The sequence below is a fragment of the Etheostoma spectabile genome, chromosome 19 (genome assembly GCF_008692095.1).
Source record: "Etheostoma spectabile isolate EspeVRDwgs_2016 chromosome 19, UIUC_Espe_1.0, whole genome shotgun sequence".
Classification (NCBI taxonomy): domain Eukaryota; kingdom Metazoa; phylum Chordata; class Actinopteri; order Perciformes; family Percidae; genus Etheostoma; species Etheostoma spectabile.
In genome coordinates, this window is record NC_045751.1 from 6796829 (window position 1) to 6807793 (window position 10965).

At 38.0% G+C, this 10965-nt stretch overlaps 1 protein-coding gene across 1 annotated transcript; it reads left to right on the forward strand.

The window, feature by feature from the left end:
* Positions 1–348: 348 nt before the first annotated feature.
* Positions 349–8475, forward strand: LOC116669422 (transmembrane protein 235). The gene is made up of 4 exons (XM_032499303.1): positions 349–545; positions 1619–1696; positions 2497–2634; positions 7196–8475. Exons 1-4 carry the CDS (start codon positions 371–373, stop codon positions 7432–7434), a joined length of 630 nt encoding a protein of 209 aa, XP_032355194.1. The 5' UTR covers positions 349–370; the 3' UTR covers positions 7435–8475.
* The last annotated feature ends 2490 nt before the right edge of the window (positions 8476–10965 follow it).

A 10965-nucleotide genomic window follows, 5' to 3' on the forward strand; every position in this document is an offset into this window, starting at 1 on the left:
TCGCGGTTTTATTTTTGAATTGCGCACCGAAAGTGTGGCGTTATCGTCTCAACTCTGTGGATCAATTTAAGAGCGCTATTAGGCAACATTACCTGTTAGAGTGATGTAACTGCGGTGCCGAGAGAGACGCGTACCAGGCTATCTTCTCTTATTTGTAGTGTTTTTTTTTTTCTTTTAAAGTAAACAATTAGCCTAATGGCATGTGTTTTGCTCAGTTCCCAATGTTAACTACGTTTTAGGACCGTGATTGCCAGAGAGAACCAGCACTTTACAGGCAAGGCTCCAGCGAGAGCGTTTACCCATCGCGCATCTGTCGATTCAGAACACAGTGTAGAAAAATATAAATAGCACTATTGCACTGAACTGAAAAATGAGGTACGGATTGGTGGTTGTTACAGCTGGGTTTACAGGTTTGCTCAGCTTTAGCCTCCTCGCTGTGGCCATCGGGACTGATTACTGGTACATAATCGTCGATATGAACAAACCCAACTGCTCATGTTCAGAGGACCTAAGTTCACATTCTGGACTGTGGAGAATTAATGAAGGTATGTAAACTCAATTTAAGCCTACATAGCATGTAGTTTCTGAGTTTTCATTCAGAGGGAATACGTCTTTATACTCAAGTAGCCTGTATTGTGTGAGCTCAGCTTTATTAAAATAGGCTACAGCCCTAATTTTTCCTGAATGAGTTTATTTGCGGCTTCCCACCGTGGGATAATTGTGGGAAGCCTTCATCATGTGGCATCAACGCAAACCACGTTAAAAAAAACTTGTTGCCACCTGTAAATTCCAGTAAGCTATTGGTCGTCTGTAATTTTGAAAGAAGAAGAAAAAAACTGTTACATGTAATGCCATTAAACATCCATACAGTGTTCACGGATCATCTCTCTCTCTCTCTCTCTCTCTCTCTCTCTCGCTTTGTCTCTGTTTCTGTCTCTGTCATGTTACTGCATAGCCATGTTCATTGTCAGCAGCAGTCAAGGCAAGGCAGACGGGTTATTAGCTGAATAATTAACTCCACAATGAGATTCTTGAAACTACACTTTTTCTTCAGAGAGTAGGCTATAATAAATATAACAACTGTAGCAACTGTAACCCCTCACACATCTGTATCAAACCCTGGCAGCTGCAGGTGAACATGCATGGAGGCTACAACAAGATTAAAAAGGATATTCTTGGACACACAGCTGCAATATAATCTGCTTGTTGGCTATACAGTTTGAGGTAGAATGTGTTGCTGGTTCATACAGCAAATGCCAATAACAAATAATGTTTGAAGCATTGCACCTGACATAAAACTGGAACATGCACTGACACAATATTGGTATATCATCTAATGCACTGGCTAAACTCACAGAAGCAGCAACTTGAGCTTTATTCTGCACAGAGGTGCAAAACTGTTGCATATGCAAGGCTAAGGAAATACAAAGTATATGTTATACAGAGACAACTTAAATTGGTTTGATCAGTTTAAACAAACAATGTGTTGGAGTTCTAAAATGATTGTTATTTTTACAATTCTGATTTAAAGACGTTTGGTATCCAGCGGCAAATTTCTATACCTTCAGCTCTGTCCGCACATCTTGTCATTAATAACCTTTTCATTTGACATTTTCAGGAACAAACATGACCTCAGTCATCCATTCTTTCACAGCAAATATGTCCAGCCTGTCAGAAGTGGAAAGGCACCTTCTTGGTGAGTGGTTTTGCTCATCAACTGGCTTAGGAGTTGAACATGAGGTGGCTTTAAAGTACTGAGTCAATGATTCCTGTCAAATGTAATGTTTAGATGTAGTTGGCTGCTGAAGAGATTACATTTACAAGCAACAATATGCTGTGAGAAAATCTAAGCAAACATGAACATTTTTGCAAAGGATAGTGTTTTCTGAAACCATCCCTCTTTGCAGGTTGGACCATGAAATACAGTAATAAATTGGTTACTGTGACAGAAGCTATCTTATGCAAATCTCAACACTTCAACACTTCTTCAAGTTGATTTTTATACCCAACTGACAATCAGAATGTCTGCCTGTAGAGTAGAAATCAATCTGAAAATCTCAACTGCTTTTGCAAATAGGTTGAACTCAGCAGGGTATCCATTTTAACTGTGCTGTGAAATGTTAACTGTGCTGTGCTGTTTAAATGTGCTGACTCATTTATATTTGAATTTGAATTGCTAAACTTGAATAATTGCATTGAAAAACGGATTTTGAATCACATAATTTTGAAAGTGTATTGTTTAATTTGACTCATTGCATTGAAAAACTGAATCTGAATATTATAGTTTGAAATTGAATTTATTTGTTTGGAACTGAAATCCAATAAAATATGATCATCAATGAAAATTGAACTCTCTTTATCTTCGCATTCAGTTCTCACAATTCAAATTCAGTTCACAAATTCAGTTTCAAGTTACTGTGACAGACATCCGGGTACTTGAAGGATGAAGGAAGAGCAATAACCATGGGGTCTTTGTATGTGCATTTGTGTTTGAAGGCTTGCACAAGGTGGTGGTCATCATGTTGCCCCTCAGCCTGGTCCTGCTGGTGTTCGGATGGATCGTTGGACTTGTCAGTTCGTTAGCCAGCAGTCCCAAATTGCTGGCTGGATCAGCATCCTACGTTCTATTCTGCAGTAAGTCCACGCCAAAGTTTCTTTTTTTTGGGCCTGTGGCAAATTAATTGTGCTTTGTATGTAAGCTGCTGTAAAGCAAATCCTTTGCTTAGTTAAGTCACTATGTAAGATGTTCAGCACAGAAAAAAAGTGTGTGGGTGGCATATTGTCTATAAATTTCAACTGCTCACTCTTACTTCTGCTCTACTTCTGACTTAAGGCAACTACAAAATCCCATTTGAACCTACTTAGACCGAGGGCCAATGGAGAAGACTGTTATTAGAGATAGAATCTGCAACCTCATAATACATATCTCTGTATTGACATTCACTATCCCAGTTGACTTAATTGCATTGCCTAAAGATCTTTTTGCTTACCCTGATATTAGAAGGGTGGAAATGTGGATTTTATAAAGGAAATAAAGAGAAAGGTACTTTTAAACAGGTGAGAACCTTCTGTGCAAGATGTCTGTCACTTTCTTCAATCCGTTTGTCACATTTTGTGATAAACAAACAACAGGATTGATTCAAGACACTCCAACGCAATTCTAGGAGCACAACCATCTGTAAGAGACCAGACTCCCATATGCTAAATGACAGTGTTGACGCCCTTTACCAAACACTACAACAACGCTGTACACTGGTGTGAACAGTTTGTAACAAGAATAATAATAAGAATAAGAATAACTTTTATTTGCATAGCACCTATCATAAAACCCAATGACACTTTACAGAATAACGGGGAAACGGGAGGTGGTAGGCTGCGGTAATATATATAGTATATAGTTATATTCATGGCCTCGTGGTTAATCCACATATCAGGCCGGTTGGATTGTATAAATTAACATTCTGATTAATAGCGGGGATGAAATAATAATTAAGGAGGAAAATATTAATAATGGTCTCTTAAATGTGAATTACATAGTTACAGAGCTGCTGCAGTAGACAGCGTCATCTGTCAAGTTTATAACTATAGTGTTTAGTTTTGCTGTCTAAATGTCCCACAATATTGGACAACAAAAAAGCTGCAGGACAGTTTCTAAATTCTAATCAGTGAAAATGCCCATATTTGCTCACCCTACTTCTTCTTTAAACTGCAGGTCACCGTTACTTTGGTTCTTGTTGTTCAGCCCTAGATGCTGCGCATGGACTGATTGTCCGCTGAGCTGGTCTTCAGCTGCCTGGCTAAAAAGCTGGTACCCTTTTTAGCATCATAAAACTATGATATTGATTTAAAAAACATAATTACAAACATTAATCAAAAGCTAATGTCAATGTTTATCAAAGGACAAAAGAACCATGTAGTACATGCTTAATCTTTGTTAGAATGTCAAGCCCAATCATTTTATGGAACTTCCACAAGACAACTTCCTACAAGAGAGATAATAGACAAGAAATAATACATGGTTTCTGATTCTTTAGTTGGATGAAACAACATTCAAATGTGCACACTAAAAGTTAACTTCAATAATGAAAATGTATTTGCCTCATTTATTATCATACATCAGATCACAACATTATGGAATATGGCAACTTCAGTGTTAGTGCAAAAGTAGCAATTAAGCACAAACTGTTTCTGGTGCGTCTCGTGCAGCTTTGTCTCAGGATTGCTTGCTCCTGTGGCTGGGTTGGCTCAGTGGGTAGAGCAGGAACACATATACTTTGAGGATTATTCCTTGACGCAGAAGTCCAGGGTTTGACTCTGACCTGTGATGATTTCCTGCATGTCTTCCCTTTCTTACCTAGCTGTCCTATCAAATAAAGACAGAAAAGCCCAAAGAATAATCTTTAAAAAAAATAATTGCTTGTTTCAGGACAATTAGATGGCTCTCTCTCTGCTGATGGGAATTGCTTATTCTGTGAAACTCTCTCCTTTGCTTGAACAGCAGGACAGCCTATCTGTGAGGGAACTAGAACTTAAATGGCTCACATAACACAAAATAACTTGAATTAATAGTTCATTGAAGATCAGAAACACTCGTATCTGTTGACTAAGTATGAAGCTGGCCAAGAAATACTTCCAGCATGTAACTTACTGTAAAAACATGTCATTGTCATTTTTACATTTTTGTTTGTGTACTGATTGAACAAACAAGATATAATTTGTAAATTACGGATCTGTGGGAGGTGCTGGTGGGCAGATTATCTGACAGATGCTTTGACAGTGAGAGGCTAGTTGTTTCCCCCCTGCTTCCAGTCCTTATGGTAAGCTAATTGTCTTCTAGCTATAGCCTTGTACTTTAAGGACAGATTTGAGAGTGGTATCAATCTCATCTCAATGTGCGCAAGAAAGTAAACAAAGCTAATTTCTCAAAATGTCATACTATTCATTTAAAGCAAATAGAGCAAACAATCAATGTGTTATGGGAAAAAAAAATCCAATGATTGAATGCATTTTGCAAAATGAACACACATAAAATGCTTCCAGCTACTCACCTTCAGTAATGATGAATTTGGGTATGACAATCCAGACTGAAGTCTAATTAATTATTTATTATCTTTGTACTTCATCATCAGCAATACCACAGGCCGAGCAATCGGCCCATTCATGATACACCTGTGTGGAATATCCAGCAATCAGTGCACTAGTATATTTGATTTAAAACAGGTGACACAATAGAATTTACCTTGATAAATTGTCAAAAAGTTTTAGTTTCAAGAGATGAACTGCAAATCAGTGTGCAGAAATTTGCATTATATAGTTATTTACATTATGTCTATTTGAGAACAGCTAACAACCATTGATTCTATTTGAGAGATAAATTTAGAATAAGTCTAATAACTTTAATTCAGATGAAATGATTACAAATGGCAACAACTTGCTAACAACTAGCACTCTGGCAGTAGTGCCAGTTGTTAGCAAATATAGCCATTACAAATGAAAATGAAAAAACACAAATTGGAGTTGAACCAGCAATGGATACCATTCATAGAGAAGCACACAAAGTAGAAGAAGGGATGTTCAATTCGCTCTGAATAGGTGCAGATGAGCGATCTTGCTAAAAATTTTGTGCTTCAATTTACTTCAGTGAAAAAGAAAACACCCCTTTAGACACAAGCTAAATCAAACCCAAAAGTGACAGATGGTAACCTATATGCAAACACAAGTTTAATGTTGAGCCATGTGTCAATATGTCTTTGAAAATCCATTCTGAACACTTATGTCATGTACAGCACTGCTGATTAACATGACCTCAGGTCTGATTCTGCAGCCCTGCAACTTGAGCTTGTTTTAAAAAACTACCTTCACTCCATTAAAACTTTAAAATTGGTATGGGAAGCACAATGAACAAATCCTTAGTGTGGTATTGGTGCAAAAAGAGCTCAGACCTCACATAAAAAGCAAGTGAAGTCATACTGCACACAGATGACTACACACAAAATGGATCAACTGTAGAGAAGAACTAAAGGTGAAAACTCTGTCTCACTGTTTTTGTTCCAGTGCTGCCTGCTCTTTTCATATCACCAACTGTCTTTGAAAAGGCACTTGCCGGTATATAACAACCTCTTGTTTAGTTTTATAAGTGTCCCAGATTTTACAAATACAGTATGTAGGATATTACTACAGACATTCATGTTCTTACATTGTTACTTCCTCTTTTGCTATTTAAACGCCAGTGAGTCTGATTTGTCAATGCAGCGGCTGGAAACACACGTACTCAGAGCTGTCCACTTGTGACTGAGTCACTCACATTGGATTTTAATACCAGGTGGAAATGCAACAGAGGATTTGCTTGCCCTCTATGAAAGGCAGGTCTGCAGAACCCGTTGTACCTCCTATAGCACTGTGTATGACATTTGTACTTGCTATCCTTTCTTTCTTTTTCTCTCTCTCTCTCTCTCTCTCGCTCTCTCTCTCTCCATCTCTCTACCAATTGCTTGTCTGACAATTAGCCACGCTACATGATAGACATCAAGAGACAAGTCCACAGTTGTGATTTCAAATCAATTACTGGTTAATTGCAGCAGGTAATTGTTCAGTATGTTGTGGTTCCTTCCATGTTGCTACACTAAAAGTCAGTCTAAATTGTGCACATAGTGGTATTCGGGGTTGGTAGTCAGTCGTGTGTTGTTTTTGTCAGCACACCTCTGCAGTAATTTTAAAAACTTTACCTTAAGTCTGTTTGGGAATCAAAAAAGAAACCTAATAAAACCATCAAACCAATATCACAGGTTCCTCCTGTTGAGTATATGTTCAAATTGTATTTAAAATCATTTTGCTGAATCAATTAGCATATGAATGAGATCATTGTTTATTTGTGTAATGGCTTTTAAATTTGTTAATGCTTTAAGATTTTACTAACTGTTTTCTATGTATGGCTTTAGTCTATGTTATCTAATACAATCCTTTGAGTTAAGCAAAGACAATAACGTTGGAAAAGGATTTTTTTTGTTGTTGTGCATTATCACCGTAATGATCAATTGTAAAAACTGGATCAAGGGTCTCATGCCTAGAGATCTCATTACAATTCCTCAAGATGGATCCATTTCCATGTAACAGGCACAAGAGTATGTCTTTAAATCTGGAGGATTTGTTTTTCTTCCCAATGGTGTCATCTGTTTGTTTCTTTGCACTATAACAGGTCTTTTTACCTTGTCGGGGGTGAGCATCTACATCAAATACTCAAACCTGGCCATGGTGGAGTTCCAGCGTATTGTGTCTCCAGAGAACCTTGCCCGTGTGGACGTGTCCTTCGGATGGTCCTTAACCGCAGCCTGGCTGTCCTACAGCATGGAGTTGGCCACTGGCCTGCTGCTTATGCTAGCTGCCAGGATAAGCCAAACGAAAGGACGCTATGATTCTGGCGTAGCCATTGCCTAGTTATGAATGGATATTAATTACTGTACATATATACAGCAATTGTTTCGTCTTTGAATCTGTTTTTGCAGTGTTTCACAGTAAATTTAGCTTTTTGTAGTAGGTGTAGCTGATAAAGCATTTTGGACGAGTTGATTCAGCAGTAGGTTTTCTGTGAGACTTGTCTTGAAATCTTAAAACAACTTAATCTATGAGAAAAATGCAAATTCCCTGTCCTGCAATATGAACACAGGCAAAATAAGAATTGAAGAAGCATGGGACCATTTTCTTTTTGACGTGTGCTATACAGATATTTTAAGGAGGAGTTCTCCACCTCTTCTACACACTGTACACTGCAGTTAAATATGGTTCATATCAGTGGATCAAGAGGTTTCGTTTAAGTGATTCTGCAGAAGATAACCACCTCAATGGAGCAACCTAGATTCCAGCACATAGTCACAACTAGTTCAGTTTCTAGTATTTCATGATGGAAAAGCTGCTGCATTGATGTTTTAGAGAAATTTAGCATTTGGCTGATTTAAGACAATTTAAGACAATATTGGCTTGTGACTTAAAGAGAAAATGTTAGTTTGGGCCTCCTGATTACAAACTTCATATACCCATCCTACTAGTAAGTGCATGAATCATGGAAACAGGGCTGAAGATCAGTGCATTCTTGGGGATTCTGCAAAGTGTTTTCAGCAGTACAGATGCATGTGTTGCTGCATGCTTTGCAGTAGTAGTATGCTTTTACAACGGCATGATATTTAAATATTCCGTCTGTGCTGTCCACCTAGGAATGAGACTTCTCTCTTCTGCATAGAAGTAAAAACAACAAATATAACATTTAGCACTTTGTAGTGCTGTAAAGTGTATTGTGGTGTTCCATTTGTATTGTTAACTGAGACAAAAAAGCAATGAAACTCAAATCCAGCTGCATTATCTACAACAGAAAAAGGATTGATCAAATGTTTTGAAATGTCTGTGACACACTGTAATCAACTTCTGCATTATGCTCTGAAGATTTTTTGTTGTGCGACAATATCTAAAACATTATGCTCTGTATATTTGTTTTACCTGTCCTGTACACAATACAATTCTTAAACAACAAGTCTGCCAGATTACCTAGCCACAGTGCCTCAGGTTAAATTGGGACTCCCTGCCTCTGGATGTGAATGAGGCACATCAGAAGTCAGGCCAGACAGGCAAGCAATTGTATGAAGAATTGCCAAAGACAATCTGAGAGGAATTCAGAAATGTCTGACCAAAATGTTGCAACAGTGTTTTCTATAAAATATACATTAATTCAGAATATATTTGCACACTGGAAATAAAAAAAAGTGTATTTAAAAGGAAAATGCATTTAAAATAGTAAGGGGTATGGCATGTACTAAAAAAACAGAAAACAATAAGAAAAGTCCACAATAATCAATAATCATCCTCAAATACCATAGCAGCCTTTAGCATCCATGAACACCCTTGACATGCAGTCTTTACCACTGGTTGTTATTAATATGCATTTGCACAAAGATAATAGTGTATGTAGTGTGTTGAATCAAAGCATGCAAGGAGAACTTGTTCATCTACTCAAAAATTTTCATGAGGCCTACTTCTTTTTTGTGTGTTCAATGACAGCTTTGTCACAATTGCAGATCTTCAGTAGGCCCTATGTGTTTCTAGCAACTATTTACTACCAAGAAATATCAATTCAGAGGATGTTTTTGTATCGATAAACTGCCTGTCGATTATGAGGAAAAGTGGATCATTAAGTGGCTTAGTGAAAAAAACAAGCTAATTAAACACAGAAACATTTAGGTATTGGAGGCCAAAATGAGAGGTAAACTTTGGACTGGCTGTGTTTTAAGTGGGAATTTTGACCCTATAGTAAGTTGTGGACCTTCACTAAACACACACATTAGTAACGTGATTTAACGTGCCTCAGTCAGTGAATCAAAGTCCAAACCTTGAAACATTGTGTCCACTCAGCTGTTTGCCAGCATCCTGCCCAGTAATCCAGTCTCAGATGGTACAGAGAGCAGAAAGCTTAGGAAGGACCAAAGCAGCAGCTCAGTCTTGCAGCCCTCCTTTAATATATCAGGTCTGCTGAAATCCCATTAAACTTTTATGGAACATAATTCAATCCACTCTGGCAGACGAACACCAAACTTGGTGCCATTACTCTTTGGTTTGTGCCTCTGTCCTTGATAGAGTGCAGTAATTTTGACTTGGACATCCTCTAGGCGCACAGATTTCATCAAAATTACTTTTTGCTGTTAGAAGGATAACCTGGGCGTTGAACAACAAAACACTGCTACTAAAGGCTAACCTATCTTGTAATATTAATTATATTGTCTCCTCCCACTGTGTATTGCGTTTATTGTGAGAATGAGACTAAGGTGGCCTGGTTGAGTGTCTTTCCTACTTTTAGAGGGGGGTTGTGCTGTGTTAAACTGTTTCAGCCAGCCGCATTTTGATTCACATTCCAGAGCCGGGCCTGCTAGGTCGTCGGGAGTGACAGCCTGCCTTAGTGCTCCGAGCAGTTCCAGCGTCTCTTGTTGTTTTCGCCGCCGCAACTTGGTGTGTAGTTCAGGATTTAAAAGATGTATTTACAAAAGTAGCATGGTTGGAAGACAAGAAAATGGCTCTATACTCATAAACAGTCTTTCTCTCCAATAGTGTTTTATGTGTGGTAGCGTCTTTCCAGGGTTAGCCTGTAGCGTGCTCACTTACATCTTTCTTCTAACGGAATCAATCTCAATCTGAAACAATCCTCCATCAATCTCTTACTCAATGAATCTCCTCCAAAAGTAGATGGGGGTTATCATCGAAGAGGACATTGTATGTTCAAACAACTTCTTGTGCGAACTACTGTTAAAAGCATGTGTATTTCAGTTTGTGGAGTGACCTTATGGAATGGACTGAACAATGACATCAAACAGAGCCATAGCTCATTCAGTTCAAAAATAGAAATCATTACTGGACCAATACAGAAAAGAATAGACCGAAACATAGAAATGTAATTTTTTTTATTTTGTGGTTTTAATTTTTTGGTTTTGTCTAGCAACATTGCTGATTGTTCAAGATAATTTTTTAAAAAAATAAACAAGTCTGCAATGGCTGGGTCAAATCAGCATCCACAAACATACCCCTCATGTGACGTGCCAGTACTGGCCCTGTGGGCTAACTACATTGATTTCTTAAAAGACCCAGACTGATATCGTAACTCACTCAAAACCTTTTCTTGGGGCTGCTTTTTAAAACTCCCAAACATGCAATCACTCTTTGTGAACTTTGTCTTTGTCATGAGTCTTAGACTTTTGCCTATGTAAAAGAAGCTTTTGAACTGTTCCAGACATCAAGCTTAATTAAGCTTTCAGCTTCTGTGTGTCATTGCTCAACATGTTAAAATCATGGGTAAGTGCATGCCTCAATAAACCTCTATCAGCCATGTAGTGTAGCTTTTTTTCCATTTGTTGCCATCACGGGGTTAACATAATATGTTACAGTACATATTCTTGGACGCACTGTGGAAGCTCATATAGTTAACTGGACCCT